The sequence below is a fragment of the Silurus meridionalis genome, chromosome 2, assembly GCF_014805685.1.
Source record: "Silurus meridionalis isolate SWU-2019-XX chromosome 2, ASM1480568v1, whole genome shotgun sequence".
Taxonomy (NCBI): Eukaryota; Metazoa; Chordata; class Actinopteri; order Siluriformes; family Siluridae; genus Silurus; species Silurus meridionalis.
This window is the reverse complement of record NC_060885.1, coordinates 9,351,976-9,371,685: the sequence shown is the minus strand read 5'-3', so window position 1 is coordinate 9,371,685 and position 19,710 is coordinate 9,351,976. Positions and strand designations below refer to the sequence as shown.

Sequence of the window (19,710 nt, the reverse complement as noted above, 5' to 3'; positions counted from 1 at the left end):
ATGTTTTTAATATTGTTGCTACTGGTTTTTTTTTTAAATGTGATAGCAAGCAGTAATAAATATCATAGCACTTATCATGTATAATGGAAACTGACAAAAATAAATATCCTGTATTGTCATATTGTGCATGATTCATATGAATCAGTTACTCCAAATGCAAAATTCCTGTTCTTTTTATAATCTTCTGTGAAATTGAAATGTTTTGCTTTTAGCATATTAACCAGTAGCAGCATGTCGAATTTTAGCGAACTTTTCACTCGGAAGCGTCACGTTGCAACAAATAAATGGCATCGTTAGTGTTTTCGAATATTGTGATGTTTCGTTTGTTGTGACGTGTTAAAGCTTTTTGTATTCTGTTTTGGTTCTAAACATTGGAGTGTTGTGTTATGGCAGCGCTAAATTTGTATTGTGCAGGATTAAGTGTACTTGTCAGTTATCAGAACCTGGTAGATGTTCGGTTAAGAATATTAATAATTTTTTTTTTTTCATAAAATCATTAGGACACATTTCAATATCCTGAAAGTGGGGATGAGGGAAATCAGTGGTTAAGATGTTAGCAGTGGTGGATGAAGTTCACAAACCATGTACTTGAGTTGAAATAGAGATATAGTAGGTAAAATATGACTTCAGCAAAAGTAAAAGTGCTCCCTTTAAACTTTAAAGTAAAAGTACAAACGTATTTGCCTTCAAATGCATTTAATTATTCAAAGCACTATGATTTATTATAACTATAATGTTCCTATTATCATTTTTATCACAAGACTCTTTCTTACTAATCAACTCAGTTTATGTGAAAAGACTCTGCTACTCTCAGCACAACAATCTATTAAAAGAATGATATAAATGAGTCAAACACTGATTGATATCTATTCAAATGAACATGAGCCCAAAACCTTCTGTTCACCTTCTAAAAAATCACGCAAATGAGGCCACGGGTGTTGTGGCAAGTCAGAGTCAGGAGTTATCTACTTAGCACGAACATACAGCAAAACATTTTGAGAGGAATAAATGATGGAAGATCATTTATTCCTCTCAAAATGTTTTGCTGTATGTTCTTGCTAAGTAGATACCACCAAGCACCAATCAAAACAAGTTCAAAAGTTCAAGTGATTGGTGACTTGCTGTGTTAAGACCTGTTAAGTTTGTATCCACTCAAAAATAAAAAGAAACATTTGCAAAATGTAGTTGAGTAAAAAGTAAGATATTTGACTTTGAAATGTAGTGAAGTTAAGTTCTCCCCTAATGGAAAGTAAAGTACAGATATGCAGAAAAAATACATAAGTACAGTAATGAAATACATTAATTTCATTACTGTCCACCACTGGACGTTAGAAATCTGATTGTAAAGCTTTTCAAATTCTATGCCCATCATTTGGCCTCTACTTAGTTGTAGAAATTAGATCATTTGGAGTCACTCTGGATAAGGTCGTCTACCGAATGTCATAAATGTAAATAATAAGACGTTGGCTTGGAAAGTCAGAAGTTTACATCCCAGTACCACCATGCTGCCTCACTGCTTGAGCAAGGCCCTTAACCCTCAATGGCTCAGTTGTATAAATGAACTAAAAATCACTCATAAGAGCGTCTGCCAAATGCCATTAGTGCGAATGTAGAAATCTCAGATATTAGGAATCATACAACAAACTGAACCATAAAACAAAACAAAAAAAGAATAATGACAACGTGTCTGTAAACAATTATTGAACTACGAGATGCAATGAACTTCAGTTTTTTTCTTTAGGATTAACTTGTTACCAAAAGAGTTAAAAAAAACAAACAAACTGAAAAATAAAAAAAGTACTGAAGATTGTATAATTGAGCTCGAGGCTTTAGAAATGACAATCCGCAGACGCTTCAGTTCACCAAGTAAAAGAATCGCTTCCATCTGGGTATATAAAAGCAGATACTTTTTTATTTAACCATAAAAAGCTTTGAATCATTACCAGCAGGCCTACAGTGCAACCCCAGCTAACCTAGAGTGTGATAGTTGTTATAGTTGTTTAGAAGTGTGTGTGTGTGTGTGTGTGCGTGTGTGTGTGTGTGTGTGTGTGTGTGTGTGTGTGTGTGTGTGTGTAGCAACTGGAGGTAATCTCATAAAAACATTATACATAATGTTGATTTGGAGCTGTTGCATGGTTTTATCATTTTGGACACTGGACATGATGAAAGGCCATTAGGAGATGTGCTTCTAAATACATTGTACTCACTGAATAATTCTCTGTACCATATAAAACACAATAACAGCACTGAAACAAAGTGGTGGAAGAGATTGATTAATTTCCACATAGAAAAAAAAACACTCCAACATATTATGGAACAAGGTTTGTGTACACCTGAACATAAGAACATCTGGTTTCACATGGTCCATGTCCACACTAATATGTTTTCATTATAAAATGCATTTTTTTCCTCACCGTTTTGTCCACACTGAGACGACGTAGATTTTGAAAACTCTTTTCAAAGTGGATACATTTGAAAACGGGATTTTTGCATTGCAGCATGGACTGTAAAAACAGAGGCTTTGTAAAATCGCATTTTTTAGTCATTGGCGCAATGTTTGAAAGAGCCGGAAACTAAATAAACCCCAGGTGGAAATGACGCTGGTCGAAGCGAAACGCGTCAAAACGAAAGAGTGAACGCAGAGCGTTTTAAGACGAAAAATTTAAATCAAGATTTTGAATTCATCCGAATTAGTATAGACGTAGCCACAGTGCCCATTTGCTGTTATAATAACCTCCACTCTTCTGGGTAGATGTTCTACTAGATTTTGAAGTAAACTTGTGTAGATTTGTGCTCATTTAGCCACAAGGGTGTAAGCAAAGTCAGATACTGATTTAGGGTGATGTGAGGGTGTCTGGGGTGCAGTCAGCATTATAATACATCCCAAAAGTCTTCAATAAGGTTGAGGTCAGAGCTCTATAGCAGGCCAAGATGAAGGTCTTTAACTCTAACCTCTAGTGATATCAGAGTTGAGATATTTGGTGTTTGTTAGCATGGATGCAAAAAGGAGCAAAAGCTAAACGCATGTTCTCAGATGTACACATCATTTGTTTCCTCAAAGGCTGGGCAATGAGGACCTGCTATGCGGCTAATGAGAAACAGAGCACTAACGACTGCCTTGTGAAACCTTTAGCATCTGGTCGGAACTTTCTGTTGGATGGGAATCAATCTAGGCATGTGTTTCTGTGTTTACTCTCACTAATGATACCAATAACAATATCAGGCTGAAGATTACTGATTATGCTGGCTTTGTGCACAGGGGCATTGTCATGCTTGAACAGATTTGGGGGCTCCTAGTTCAAGTGAAGGGGAAATTTGAATGCTATCGCACCCAAAGACGTTCTATATGATTGTGTACCTCAAACTTCGGGGAAGTATTACACATGGCTGGAAGTCCCAATACTTTTATACATGTAGTGTATTTGCTTATAAATTTGACAAGCCCAGATATCAGAGTTTAGAGTTTGTTTTAGGGGGGTTTGTTGGCATGGATGCACAAGGAGCAGTAGCTATAAGGGAGGCAGTGACTCAGATTTTACTTTTGATCAGAAAGTCATGAGTTAAAATTCCAGCACCACCAAGCTGGGATGGGCCCTTGAGCAAGGCCATTTAACGCTCACCTGCTCAGTTGTATTGTAATGATATAATTGTGAGTCTTCCATAAATCTAAATGTTCTCAGATGTACACATCGCCTGTCACCCCAAAGGCCAGGCGATGAGGGTTAATGAGAAACAGAGTGCTAATGACTGCCTTGTGAAATCCTCAGCACCTGGTGGGAGCTTCCTGTTATGGAGAAGCTTTGGATATGTGGAGTTATTGTGAGCTTTTTTTACACAAAACCCTAACGGGTACATAGGGATCCACCAGTCGCTCACATACAGATTCATCCGGTCTAACAGTGACACAGGAACAGATTGGGACTCTTTTAGGCTTCAGCACTGAAACGTCTGTAACATGTCATGGTGTGGATATGTATTTGTATGATGTGTGTGCGTCTGTGTATGATTTTGGTGTGAAAGTGTGTGTATATGTCTTAGTATGGTGTGTGAGTATAGTGTGTGCATGTGTGTATGCATGTATTGTGTGTATGGTGTGTATATGCGTCTGTGTATGACTATAGTGTGTAAGTGTGTGTATATGTCTTAGTATGGGGGTGTGTGTGTGTGTGTGTGTGTATGTGTGTGTATGCTCATGCATGTCTTGTGTGTATGTCTTAGTATGGTGTGTATGTCTACAGTGTAGGTGTGTGTATATCTATTTGTATAATGTGAGTGTGTGAGTATGTTGTATGGTGTGTGTGTATGTCTTGTGCATGTATATGGGTGTGTCTGTGTGTGTTTGTATGTTTGTATAATGTGTATAGCAGTATTCCTTACAGCAATGCATTTAGATATATATTATATATGCAGTATTTTTTTTATTTTTTGTTCTTGTCTATCTTGACGTTTTTCAATATTTATTGAGTCTGTTTCAAGAGATTATTGTTGGGAGTGACGAGAATGGACAGGATTAGAAACGAGTTTATTAGAGGGACAGCGCATGTAGGACGTTTTGGGGACAAAATGAGGGAGGCGCAATTGAGATGGTTTGGACATGTGCAGAGGAGGGACATGGGGTATATTGGTAGGAGAATGCTGAGGATGGAGCCACCAGGAAGGAGGAAAAGAGGAAGACCAAGGAGGAGGTTCATGAATGTGGTGAAGAAAGACATGCAAGTAGTTGCTTTGAAAGAGGCAGATGTAGAGGACAGGGGGGGGTATGGAGACAGATGATCTGCTGTGGCGACCCCTAATGGGAGCAGCCGAAAGAAGAAGAAGAAAAAGATTTAGTCTGTTTCAAACTTGCAATAGTAAACACTAAATACATCTAATATCTCATCTCGCACTAAGTAAATAAGAAGGAATTGAATCAAAATACATTGTTACTCTGACTTTAAACTCTCTGGTTCTTGAAATTGTCTGGAATCGGGTTTTGATTATAGCTTTCTGAGAAGTGCTAAAAATAAACCTTTTGTGGAATATTTACTGAATGCTTAAGATTCAGCTGTTATTGTTGTAATTGCTGTTGATGTGCAGCAGTGACACTAATTGTGTACTTGTGTGTGTGTGTGTGCAGAGCTGAACAGTGCCGATCTGAAGGGCTGCGGCAGTGACAACAGCCTGAACAGCAATGCCAGTCTCCCAGTGTGCAGTGCCACAGACGGCACCCAGAGCGTCGCGTGGCGGCATGGGCCGTCTGCTTTGAGCGTCTGCTGCAGGACCCCGTCGGCATCCGTTACTTCTCAGTACGTCGCAGTTCCAACATAATTCCATCATCTTTTATCCTTCGAATCCACTAATTCTGAATTTACAGCCTTTAGAAGTGAACAGATGCCGTGTTTCTAACAAAAATAATTGCAATTTCAGTAGCTTTATAAAGATTGGAGAAACGAGCTGGTACTGAGAATGGAATTTTTGTTTAAATATAACTCGGCCTGCTTTAAACATGCCATTAGTGCTTGCCTAAAGAAGAGCGCAGCTGGTCTAATGTCTCTGCTGGTTGCATGATTAAAGGGGGTGTTGTTTTTCTGACTCGGCAGGAGTTTCTGAAGAAGGAGTTCAGTGAGGAGAATATCCTGTTCTGGCAAGCGTGTGAATTTTTCAGCCATGTTCCAGAAACGGACAAGAAGCAGGTACACAGCTTTCCAGCTTCCCTTCACCTGAAGCAAAGCGAAACGCTTGAGTGAAACTCCCACACAAAACACTTGCCTGAGTTATTCATGTACAAAACATTCTGAAAATTCAAGCTCTTGCGCCTTTCGCGTACTTATAATATAATGTTTTTTACTGCGTGAGTCATAAGTGTTATTAAAGCTAGATGAAATCCTGGCTGTCGCAAACGCCGATCCGCTTTTGACCACGTCATGACCTGTGACCTTTAGTTATCCCAGAAGGCGAGAGAGATCTACAACAGCTTCCTGTCCAGTAAAGCCACCACGCCGGTCAACATCGACAGTCAGGCACAGCTGGCCGACGACATCCTCAACGCTCCACGGCCCGACATGTTCAAGGAGCAGCAGCTACAAGTACGTAAGAGTCCACACAAAGTGCACTAGTTCATTTAAATAAACGCCTGGACCAGAGAGAAGTACGGAACATTGAGTACTCAGTGGAAATGAGATGTAATTAGAGCTCATTAGACTGCTGCTGCTGTCAGCTTTAGTCCGAAAAATTTCCACAAGATTTTGCAAAATCATTTTTTTGAATGCTCTGAATATCACAGTACTGCTCGATCCTTCCATCTGATTGGCCAGAAGGTGTTGACTCTCTGTGACAAAAGGCAAAAAGTAGTGTAAGATAATTTAATGTACGGGTGTAACAGTAAACAAAATTCACAGTTCGGTCCGTACCCTGGTTTTTATGTCCCGTTCGGTGCAGTTTGATGCAAAACGTAAAATTGCTTGTTGTTTTTTTTTTTTTTAACATTTTTTTTTTTAGTTTTTAATGTTTTTGTTAAAATTTGTGAACCTCAAAAGTTTAACTTTTTTTTTTATTTTAAATAAAATGCCTGCTTGGCATTAATATTTAATAAAAATAGAATATATGTAAATAACATTGTATAAATTAAATTAATTAATAATATACTTATTATATTGATTAAATTAAGTAATCGATTAAATCGGCATATATTAAGTTGTTTAAATAAAATTAAATAAATGAAAAAAAATTATTCAATGGCTCCTTGTGCTTGTGGTTTCTGTATATCGTTCTTTTTTCCTTTTTTTTTTTTTTTTTACAGGGTAGTGGTTCCAGACATAATTACACTATTCTCCTTAACTTGCCTCATATTTAGACTGTGGCTGCTGAATGACAAATGAATGTTCAAATAAATGATGGATGAGAAGAGCTGGAGATGTGTGCGAGCGCTGAACCGGAGTAGTGGTGTTGTTGACAGCACGCTTGTGTAAGAGATAAGTGTTAGCATTAAGAAAGCCGCATATGGAGAGACAGTCTGCTGTTTGTCTTCTCACCGTTAGAAGAAGACTTACCCCTCCGACCCTGCTATCACGAGGTTGTGTAAATAGCCTTCCATGTTTCAGAGCCCTGTAGCCGACACTCACAGTGCACATGATGGAATGGAAAAAAGTTTCTGGAAGCCCAGGAGCGATACCCTGGCATGGCACACTGCAAACTTTACCAAGCTCTTGCTCTGAATGCGAGATTTGTTCTGTCCCAAAAAGGAGCCTCTTATCTCCGAGCAGAATTAGCGCATTCAGAGACCGAGTGTCGGCCATCATCGTTTCTCTCCTGAAGGCAGAAAGTCTCCAGCTGTTTTATTGTGTTCGGTACATTCGTTTACTCCATTCTGACTTTTTTTTTTTTCCATTTCTGCAGATCTTTAACCTGATGAAGTTTGACAGTTACACACGCTTCCTGAAGTCCTTCCTGTATCAGGAGTGTATGCTGGCTGAGGTGGAGGGACGTCCTCTACCAGACCCACACCACATCCCCAGTAGCCCCACGTCCAAACATAGCACCAGCTCAGAGCGCTCCAACCTGTCCACACCCAAGAAGGTATACACACACACACACACACACACACACACACACACACACACACACACACACACACTCTTCCACTAAGTATCCTTGCATAGACCAAATTTATTTGAATGCAGCAAATTATTGCTCTGTTTTTACTTTAGTAGCAAAACGATATTTGTTGTTGTTGTTGGTATTGAGTAAAAATGGCGTTATCTTGTTAGCTTAATGTAAAACTAACTGAAACAGATACCTTTGTAATTCTAATAATAATTTTTATTTTATAAAGCGCCTTTAAAAGTAACATTTCAAAGCGTTTTTCAAGCAAAGAAATAAAAAAGATATAAAATAATAATAAATGATAATGGTAATATAAGAAAGAAAAAATTAAACATCACAGAATACATACGAAGAAATAAAGAGATCATTTACAATTTATCCGGAAAGATTACGTTTGTAAGAGCAGTTTTAAAATCACTAAAATATTTGGTGTAAGCGTAGTTTTTTTTGGTTTGGTTTTTTTTTTGGGTGGGGGGTCAGGGTTTATACTACACAACTTTAAGTATGTTTGCACTCACAGTGTTCACATCACTGGCTGCATCCCGCAATATCTAGTTGGTTCCATTCTCCATAATTTCTATTGCTTAATTGTGTTTTCAAGGGGCTCAAGTCCTGGGCTTCGCTTAGCACAAGAAGTTCAGAGCGTTAACACCTGCCCAAACGAGCCGCCCAGCAGGGAGGAAACACCTGGTGTCTTTAAATGGCTTCTGAATATCCACACTCTCTAATCTCAGCACAAAAGGCGTGATGAGGTTACCCTAGCATAATGATAAATCAGACTCATTAAGTAGTTTCAGCTTGTTCACGCGTTTCTATTCATTTATGCCACGGCATTTGAATTCTCGAACCCGATTGGTCAGAACATGTTGATCAATTTTCAATAACAGCTGCTCTCACAGTAGTGCAGCTGCAAGGTGAATCACTAGTTTGCATTAATATGCTTGCTTTGCGTTTCCATAGTAACATCTTACCCTGGGTCTTGTATGGCCGTGTGTTATTAAACAAGGGTAACAATTGTACAGGACGTCTTTGGATGCGTTATTATAAGATTTTGCATTCTCTTGAACTTGGAAAACGAGCTCCATGAACCGTACTGAACACCTTTGAAATGAATTAGAACACTGACTGCACCCCAGGCCTTCTCACCTCACCTACACCAGTACCTGACTTTACTAACACCCTTGTTGCTGATGAACACAAATGTCCACAAGCACACTCCAAAATCAAGTGGAACATCTTCCCAGAAGAGTGGGGCTTATGCTTATGAGCTTTTGGCAATATAGCGTATGTACGTTCATTTGGCAGACGCTTTTATCCAAAGCGATTTATTTATCTCGTTTATACTAATGAGCAGTTGAGGGCTCAGCAGTGGCAGCTTAGTGGTGCTGGGATTTAAACTCACAACCTTCTGATTAGAAGTCCAACATCTTAACCTTTCAGCTGTTCCTTCCCACAGGGAGGACAGAGGTACGGTTTATTTATTTATTTATTTAGGTTCGGAAGGCATGTGTTGCGGTTTCTCAAACAGTTTCTGTGTGTTTTTTCTCTCTTCCTGGGAAAGTGACTTTTACAGCGATTCCATAATTATATTAAATGTAACTAAGAATTAAATTGATGTTGCATAAGAGGAATGAAATACTTTGGGATATGCTGTTATATGAATATACTGTAACCACCATCAGGGTGGTAGCAGTAACTGCATCTGGTGGCTGCACACCACCACGCCCGCTGTTACCATATTTTTCGGACTATAAGCCGCTACTTTTTTCCCCACGTTTTGAACCCCGCGGCTTAAACAACGAAGCGGCTTATTTATGAATTTGTTCCTGGGTTTTTCCCGGTTTCACAAACTTCAAGCCAAAAAACTGAGCCCCATAACATTAAACCAATGAAATTTCCGAACGGAAACAAAAAAACGCATCTCACCTGTGTTCTGAGCTGCACAGCATCACAGCACAGACAGGTTTCCAAAACTCGCGCTTTTTTTTTTTTCTTGGCAACAGCGTTACGGGTTAGTCAAAGAAACTTCAGAAAATAATAAGGACATATTCCTCAGTCTGGCACACATGCAGTAATACCGGAAAAAACGGCAGCAGGCTATTCCCAAAATACCGCTCTGCTCTTAACGGAGCCACAACATATTTCACCTGTGTAACAGACACTGTCTTTCATTAAAGCCTGTGTAAAGTTCATTAGTTTGTGTAGACGGCTTATAGACAGGTGCGGCTTATTTATGTTTAAAATAAAAATCAAATTTGTCAAATTCAGTGGGTGCGGCTTATATATGGTCCGGATTATTTATTATTTATAGTCCGGAAATTACGGTAATTGTTTTCCTGTAACAGCACTTGCTGTGTTTTATTATTCTCCTATAATTCGATTAAATGTCAGGAAAGCTTCTAGAACTCAAGCTCACAGAGATTGGATTATGTTCAGAAGAACATGGTAAAACCAGATGACTATCAAAGGACAGTCAACAAATCCGACCAAACCCTAACATCCCTGTAATATAGTCAGTGGTGACTTTGAAATATAGTACAGATGAAGAAGCTACATAAGTACTGTAGAGAATTACATTTACTTCATTACTGTCCGCCACTAAATAGAGTGTGCTGATGATGATAAAGAGGGAACGCAGAGTGACGTTGTGTATCAAAGTACGCAATCCGAACCGGAAGCTGTTTCGCAAATCACAACAATAAGCCCACAAAAGAGACTTTACCCACAGAGTGTTAAATGCAGCACCTTTACACAGAAAACAAAGTTAATTGCTGAGGTCTTAATTTCCAGTGCCATATATTGCTTTTTCTCTACGCTAACACGATGAAGGATACTAGGAATGACCCGATGTTCACGTTTTCATGGAATTTGAGAGTTATCAGTTTGATCAAATCAGGAAGCAGGGTTGTAAAGTCTTGGCCTGAGAAGACTTTCTCCATCTCTGCCTTACATCTCATCATTCCAGAGCTGACAGTGTGTTTAGAGAAAAAGGCTTCTCAGTGTCTGGGAAGTGAATCTCACCCTGTTATCACATGCTCTGTTTGCGAAAGTGATTTAAATAAGGGGGAGAAAGAAAAAAAAACAGAAATGATGAACGGTTTTTGCAGGAGGAGAAGAAGAGCAAATCGGTGAAGGCACTAAACGAGGAGTGTAAAGATGAACACAGCGATAAAAAGAAAGGAAGTTTATTCCCCTGGCCCCGGAACCGAAGTTTTGGGAAAGGACACAAAAAGAAAGACCTGGGAGAGTACAGTGAGTTGAAAAGAATGGATGGATGTTGTATTTACATTGTGTGTGTTCTTTTTTTCTTTACTGGATTTGATTTATTGTGTGTGTGTGTGTGTGTGTGTGTGTGTGTGTGTGTGTGTGTGTGTGTGTGTGTGTGTGTTCATGTTATTGCCTCCGAGCATGATTATTATGAATTTTTTTAGGATAATCTCTCTATAGAGTACATAAAAGTGGATCTGAACGAGTGTGTGTGATTATTGTGTGTTTGCTGTCGCTTCAGGCTTTTCAGGCAACGATGGGCGCAGAGAGTCACAGGGTTCTTTATCTTCTGGCGCGAGTCTGGAGCTCGGCAATTCGGCATCAGGGAAGAACGAGGTGAGGAACCACTAGCTCTAATTCTGACCAGACGCACCATCTGCCTGCGGGCGAATAAAGCACATTACCTTTTTGTGTTTGATATGTTGCAGTTATGGACTTCTCTGACTGTAAATAAACTCCTTTGACCTACTTTAATACAACATATTTGATTGTTGACACATTATTTCAACGGGTACAATAAATATTTGCTTTTATTTTTTTTATTTGCAATGTGGGTACTTGTACCTGCTGATGCTCTCAGACTAAAAAGAAACCGAGTATAATTAGAATCCATATTAGTTCATAAGAGATGCAAACATTATGTCTCTCATGCTTGCGTTTAGATATGCGAGAGATAGATATTAGAGAGTGACAGAATAAAGAGTTTAAGGAAAAAAAATCAGTAAAACAGTGGTCCACCAATCGGTACCGGGCAGTGGATCATTTGGTATTTTCACTGTCTGCGGGTTTTTTATTTTATTTTAATTTTTTTTAAGAAAATTTCCATTTCTATGCTAATTTCTTGTACTTGTTTTAGTCACAGCTCCCTTTGATTCTACCTGAGTTGAGTTACATTTTCATTAGCTATATACAGGTAGTTCCTGAGTTACAATAATTTGACTTACGTTTTTTTCCATCTTACAATGATGATAACAATATGACAAAATTGTACAAATATTTGAGATTTTGCGTGACAGGCAACATAGCAGCGTATATGCAGTGGTGGATGGTAAAGTAAAGAAACAGTAGGTAAAATATTGCTTCACTAAAAGCAAAAGTGCTCTCATTAAACTTTCACTTGAGTAAAAGCACAAAAAAAAGTATTTGCCTTCAAAAGTACTATGATTTATTATGGCTATGATGTTTAATTATCATTTTTGTCACAAGACTCTTTACTAAATCAACTCAGAAAATACACCGTTACTTATAGCACGCCAATCCATTAATAGAATAAGATTAATGAGTCAAACACTAATTATTAAAATAATCATGAGCGCAAAAAACTACTTCAAAAAGTAATATAAGCAAATAAGGCCATGGTTGTTGAGGCATGCCTGGTTTAGCGAAGTTAGTCTCTTCCATCATTTCTTTCTTTTAAAATGTTCTGATTGCTGTGGAACTGACACTGCAGTGTATATTTTTGTGAGTAGATACCAACAATATAGTGAAGTCCAAGTCTCCCCAAATGGACATACTTGAGTAAAGTACAGACACGCAAACAAGCTACTTAACTACAGTAATGAATTACATTTACTTCATTACTGTCCACCACTGCTGTATATGTGATACGGTATGTTGGGACGTTGCCAGGATGTATGCACCTTCGACCTTGTTAGATGCCTCACTCTTACCAGTGGTCGACAGAGTTCAGCTGTCTGTGTTAGAGCGCATATTTTTTGTGTTTTTGGTGTTTCAGAGCCCATTTTTTAGCTCTTGTCTTTTTATCCTTGTCGCTGGACGCTGCCACGCGCCCGCTACATGCCACATGCATATATACTGTGTAGTTTATACATTACGCTACTGTAAGTTGCTTTGCAATACTATATTTTGTTCAATGATGAACAGATTACAGTTTACTCCCCATTCTGATCACCATCTTTAAGGGTAGGCCATGTCTCGACTTATTTGAATCGATATTTTTAGGTTATGTATTTTTAAGATGTATATTGTAAGTCAGGGACTACCTGTATATTTAATAATTAAATCATTTAATATGTATCATAGTAATATAATATGAACGTTGGTACGTTGAGTTATATGCATGACACCCCCCCCCCCCACCAAGGTGTGTCCTACGTGAAACTGGTGCAAAAGAGGTTGGGGATTGCTGTTATAGTATACCAGCACAAGCTGTTTTCAAATAAAAGATTGGTCACTTATCTGCATGTCCTTCCAGTTCCAGCATTGTCGAGAAGGCTGCTATTGTATTATTTAGAAATCCATTCCAACACTTGTAAACCACATTGATCCTTTTTTAAATTTCTTTCTCTCTCCCTTCTTCTTGTCGTTCTTTCTCCGTGTTCAGGGAGAGGTGTCGCGTAACTCCATGTCGTTATCGGAGCGCGCCGTACGTTACTGTAACATTAACCTGCCGGACGGGTCGTGTTGCTCAGTACCCATAAGACCCAGCGTGTCCATCCGTGAGGTTCTGCTGGGCCTGTGTGAGAAACTCTGCATCAACCTGGCAGCTGTAGATCTTTTCCTGGTGGGAGGAGAGAAGGTAACAGCGGAAGACGAGCTTTTTTATTCAGTGCTATTTTTGTGTGTTTGATATAAGAATCAGAATACTTTATTCTAACTAACAATTATTTTAATGATCTACTAACCAGAAGAATAAGTATAAAAGTGTATTCAATTGTACACAAGTGTGCTTGAAAAATGCAAAAGACACATATTAAGTTATATATTATATATCAACTATATATAGCTTATAGTGGCTGCTTGTGAGCATTTGAGTATGAAAGGTAAATTCATTTGTATTGTATTTTGCAGATGGCAAGTTGACTTAAAAAAATCAATATAAAATATAATACATTGTTTTGATTATTTAAAAAAATACAGAGACATTTTGTTCATTTGTGAAGATATAAGCATCTCAAATATATAATAAATAAAATTTTGTATAATAATAAAATTATATATGCATAAATTAAATGTACAAACATTGAAAACAAGCATTTGAACATAGTAAAGCTGCAGTAAATCATGTTTGAAAACAGATTAACTGTTGTAGTAGACAAATACTATAAACAGAGAATGTAATGGAGAAGCGCAGCGTTTTGATTGACTCCATCACTATGTCGCTCTCAGGCTGTTCGCCCAACCTGATGCTCTCCAGTCACGATAGAACAGATCCGGTGTGACTGTCCAAAATTTACAAACAATTTACACAATAGCAATTTATTAAACTACACCATTTTTACATAATGAGGATTATGCAGTTTCTGGTTACCATGCTGATGTTTCACCGTCATTCACCGACACCAGTGCTTTTTATTTTCACGTGAGTGTGCATTACTGTGGTACTTCCATCCCACACAAACTCCGCTTTGCCTAACTTCCAGGTACAGTTTTCTTTGTTGCATTTAATATAAAATGCACTCATGCTTTGTTTAATATAAAAAGCTCTAATTCATTGGACACACTTTTTCCTGCTGCTGGTTGACCTGTACTCTGTAATTTTGCAAGCGGATGTGTAAGATTACCGTCACCCTAAACCATAACTTAAGCAGCCCAACTAATTGCTAACGGCATTTGTTGACAACGGATTTCATTATCGATTATTAACGATTTTCTTCGAATAATTGTTGCAGTTCTGCTTTATTCATCTCACAGGAAATGGTTGGGTTGCAGTTGCTCACAGTAAAATTAAAGTGAACATTAAGTAAATATCAAAGTACAATAAAATATAAGAAATTTAAAATAAAATATACACATTGTTATATATTAGGTTTAGATGTTGTACAATCAATGAATTTCAAATCTTATTGAAATATACTGTATGTAATGTGTAGCAGCAGTGACAGAAATAGTAGCAATAGCAAACAGATGGCAGAAAAAGTCAGACTACAATGATACAGTTATACAAGTAATTGCACATGTAACAATTATAATTATTTGTATTATTATTATTATTATTTTTATTCTGTAATAAACCGAAAAGGATGTGATGGTGTGAGTGTTCTGGGTGTGTTTGCGTGATTCTAAGCGATATCCAATCCTCTGCTGTTGTGTTGTGTAATAATAGTGTGCATTGTCTGTGTGTAAAGCCTTTAGTATTAGACCAGGACTGCATGACGCTGTGTTCCCGAGACCTGCGACTAGAAAAACGTACATTATTCAGGTACACACAGCTCACTCGCTTCAATCTATCGACTTTATTCGCTTTTAGAAATGATTATTCATCTATATTTCAATGTTAGAGTGCAAGGTATAGCCTGTGGCATATTAATGTTCTTTATGATGTATTGTAAATAATCAGGGTATTTCCCCCCCTTAGGCTGGATCTGGTGCCCATAAACCGCTCTGTAGGACTGAAAGCTAAACCCACCAAGCCTGTGACCGAGGTGCTGAGGCCAGTCGTGGCTAAATACGGCCTGCACTTAGGAGACCTGGTAGCCAGGATTGTGAGTATCATATTGACTGATCTGCTGTCGTGTGGTTCAACATCTCCTTTTGGTGTTGTTCAGCATTTTTATTATTTTTTTGTAGATATTAATATAATGAATAATATGAATGTAAATAGCTTCATGACATTTAAGTGGCTGGTGATTTTTCTCTTCACTCTATAAAAAAAATATAGACACATTGAAAGAGATGTGATGAAGTGATTAAAATAGACTGATGACAGTTTTCTGATTGCTGGCGCTTTCCAGAATATTCACATAACAGTTTGCTCACGAAGACCGACCCACAGGTTAAGATGTAAAACACAATGTTTCATATTTAATTTGACTAATTAAGCAACGTGAATAGTATAGAAATACTTTTATAAAATTGTGAAGCGTATTTAACTGTCTGTTCAGTTAACCTTGTGGTGAACCATGCTTCTGTTTAGAAGAGTTGTTTTACCCATTGACATATTACACATAAAATGTACCTGCATGCATCCATCATCATTTTTCCCAGTTGATAATTCAGAGTCAGTCTAATGCTGTTTATAAAGGAGTGTGTGATTGTGTCTGTGTGTGTATACAGAGTGGGGAGAAGGAGCCGCTGGACCTGGGCTTGCCCATTTCCAACCTGGATGGACTCAGAGTGGTGCTGGAGATGGCTGAGCATGGCGCTGCAAAAGGTAAGACATATCAACCAAGGAAATTTTAGCATTTGTGAATCGTTCTAAATTTAACCAGACGCAAGGAACATCACCAAAACTGTCACACACATATATATATATATATATATATATATATATATATATATATATATATATATATATATATATATATATATATATATACTCTATAGTCAGACTATATTTTCATATACCTTTATACTTTATTTTATTCATTTTTGTTACTTTTCTCTTATTTTTATCTTTATATTGTTTTTCCTTTCCATTAGTTGAAAACCTATGATTTGAACTGTCATCACAGCTACAAATATAAAGTCAGAATTCAAGATTTTTTATTTGTCAAACAGTTAAATACAGAATACAACTTGCGGTGAAACGTAAACCTGATCGGCTGCACAAATAATTGTGCCTTAAGTGTGTATTGTAAATGTAAAATAAGAGAAAATATGAGAAAATATATTAGAAAATGATAAATTGGTAGTAAAAATAGTGCAAATATCTTTTGATGTGCAGATGGGAAGTACAAATTATATAGAATAGAATAAGGTATGACAATAACAAACCAAAAACAGTAACAGTGACAATGTAATGTGCAAGATGAACATGAGTATGATTGTAAAAGAGAACTGAGTTTAAGAGACTTGTGGGATAAGTTGGATGGGCATGCTTGCATTGAGAAAATATATAAAACGATATATATCATTAATGGATTAAAGAATTCACCCACAGGCCAATGGGAATAAATGACTGGTATTTATTCTAAAAAAAGATATAAGCTAAAAATGTATTTATCATTGTCTCCCTTTTTTGTGTCTATACCTGCCTTTAACTCTAATCCTAAGTTAATATATTAAGATATATTAAAAACTTGAATTTGTTTTATGATATAATTAGGAAATATAAAAATGTTTTATTTTTTTATAGAGTCTAATCCTGGGTACGAGATTCTTCGTTAATCGTTTGTTTAGTGAGGAAAGGCAAAAAAAAAGTCGACAGCTTATCATCCATGATTCCTTTCTAAATTTGTATGCTTATCTGTTTCAGCTCTGTAAACACCAGGCCCACTATCTGATCTCATTCTTCCTTCGTTCTGCTCCTCCCCTACAGACAAACAGAAACTGACCTTGACCAAAAGCCACGGGCCGCCACTGTCCGCACGAAGTCAGTCTGCTACAGTAAGCACATGTTATATAGGTTTCTATAACCACTGTGTATGAAAACACACTTTTCTGTCGCACTTGTCTGTCTCTTTGGCCTGTGTGGTGGAGGAATCTGTGCATGGCCACCCCCTCCACCTCTTCTCTGTCTTCCCGAGGCTGTGTGTGTATCTCAACACCTGTGGATGATCTAACCACACTCTTTCTCCAGCAGTCCTACAGCTCATTTGTGCTCTCTGCCTACACTTGAGGTTAATTTACCTGAAATTCTAGCGCGGGATTGCGAAGCAACGAGAACTTTGGTGGTGGTGGTGGTGGTTGTCGGTGGTGGTGGTGGTGGTGGCGGCCATTATGCTGTGCTTCGGTGGAGTAGATCTGAATTCGTGCAGCGACTGTAGTGGCACTAGAGTTTTCAATGTGTATGTGGATGCAAGTCCAGGAAATAGTCTACTGCCCCCTTATGAATTAGATCTCCCCCATTCTTAAAGAAGAATTCCCACAGGGCATTTTTCCACTGCTCAGTCAAAAAACAAGAACTGTCCCTAATAATAATAATAATAATAAAAAAAAAAACCCAACTGTAGGACATTGTGTTCTAGTTTATTTCCGAATCACTGGAGAGACGGCTTAATGATCTCAGTGATAACACTGGAAGCTACTGATTCATTTACCCCTGCATGATGATTCCATGGATAAGTTCAACAAGGATGAAGTTATCAATTAACCAGTTGTTCGGAATTTTTTACCTACAAAGTCTATCATGTTGCTCTGGCTACTTTGGTGCTATTGGATCGAAAAATTACGAAGAGCATAAGGTAAACCAGACTCGAGTTAGATAGGGAAACAGACAGCTCTGGTGGCCCCACCCCCAGCTAACCAATTTGACCAGGTACCTCAAAGCAAGTAAACGGGGCACTTAGTAGTGAGTAGTTTGTGCAGTGGAAAAAGACCCATAGCAACTTCAGCCCTCATGCACCCATCCCTAACGTGCCCCGTTCTCATTGTGACCACTCAGGCGGAAGACAGATCATCAGGGAAGGCTTCGACTGTCAAAACCAGGGCCCAGGTGGAAAAGCGAAAACAGAAAAAGCTTAATATAGATGAAGCTGAAGGTAAAGTTCCTTGCCCTCTATCTAACCTCCTTTCCTTTCTATGTACGGTTGTTTAAATTAACTTTATATTGCTTGGCTACATCTTTTGCTTAACCAGGCTGAGCTAATGCTAGCACACCACAGCGAACCTAATACTAATGTTCTTTCACAGAAGAATGCTCTCTCTCTCTCTCTCTCTCTCTCTCTCTCAAAGTATCAATGCATTAATTTGTTTCCCAAACGGTGGTTTTAAAAGCTGTGTTTTTTCGAAACCAGAATTCTTCGAGCTCATATCCAAAGCACAGAGCAACCGAGCTGACGACCAGCGGGGTCTGCTGAACAAATCTGACCTCGTCTTGCCTGACTTCCTGCGCCTTGACCCTGACACAAGTCCCGGAGTCGCCCCTAATCCCCGCAAGCCCCGTCCCCGCTCTAGAGAGAACGGCTCTGCTCTCAGCGCCAGCCACCAGACACAGAGCTTGGATTCGGGTGTGGAAGGGCCAGGCAGCCGGAGAGCTTTCATACCACTCCATAGGAACCCTGCTCCCAATAAGCATGCGACGTTTGGCCCCACCCTCTCCCCCATCTCGCACAGTCACGGAGAATGGAAGCGACAGTGTGGCGGCCAAGCAGTGGAGGAAGAGGAGCATGGTACGGACCTGACGCTGGTGGGTGAAGGCGATATCGCCATCCCTAACAGCCTGCTCCTCCCTCCGTCTCCTTTGCCCCTCCCTCGCTCCCCAGACCGACCCCGCCTCCTCAGAGAGAATGCTTACCAGGACAGCTGGGCCCAGCCAGGTACCTCTCCAGTGTGACCTGTGTTTTTCCTCTCGCACACTCCTCTAATGTTCTTCCTGAAAATCTCCACGTGTGTTCTATCGAGTGCTGTGGACTTGCTGTTGTTCTCCTCTTTGCCAAATCCCATCAAAGCCGCCACTGTCCCTTTGTACATACGTCACCCTCGACAAGCACTTTACTGAACTATTGGCAGAGAGACATATATATATATATATATATATATATATATATATATATATATATATATATATATATATATATATATATAATGCTAACCAACAAGCTTTGATTACCTTCGTTCGAAAGGTTTTGTACGTCCAGTTTGTTTGTTTTGCTGTCACACTATATGACGCACACAAACACGACAGTTGTTTGTCGCTTCCCTTCTACCGGAAGCCCAGTGAAGATGATTGTAAACAGTCCGATTGTGGTTAACTACAACCATCATGCTCTCTTTGGGAGTGTACACATCCTCGCAAAAAACGAAAGGAATTAGAACAAGTGTAAATGAACGAATATGAAGCGGTGAGAAAAAAAAAAAACGTCGCACCACCTCCTGACTTTTTTTTTATTATTGCTATGCCTGGCTCTCACCTTCTTCTTATTAACCGCTCAAAACCTCAGCTTATTATTCACTTTTAAAATCATATTCGTCAATAACAAAAATTAATATGACATTATATGTCTTTATGAGACCATGAAA

General features: G+C 38.6%; 1 protein-coding gene across 1 annotated transcript in view; it reads left to right on the top strand.

Moving 5' to 3' along the window:
* Nucleotides 1-19,265, top strand: part of rgs12b (regulator of G protein signaling 12b) — an 82,469-nt gene extending 63,204 nt beyond the window's left edge. Inside the window, 14 exon segments of the mRNA XM_046870388.1 lie at nt 5,117-5,176; nt 5,179-5,285; nt 5,580-5,672; nt 5,922-6,065; nt 7,375-7,554; nt 10,689-10,833; nt 11,090-11,184; nt 13,193-13,387; nt 14,937-15,010; nt 15,167-15,293; nt 15,865-15,961; nt 17,069-17,136; nt 18,134-18,230; nt 18,486-19,265. Coding sequence (XP_046726344.1) covers nt 5,117-5,176; nt 5,179-5,285; nt 5,580-5,672; nt 5,922-6,065; nt 7,375-7,554; nt 10,689-10,833; nt 11,090-11,184; nt 13,193-13,387; nt 14,937-15,010; nt 15,167-15,293; nt 15,865-15,961; nt 17,069-17,136; nt 18,134-18,230; nt 18,486-19,024 — 2,021 coding nt within the window. The 3' untranslated portion in view covers nt 19,025-19,265.
* The last annotated feature ends 445 nt before the right edge of the window (nt 19,266-19,710 follow it).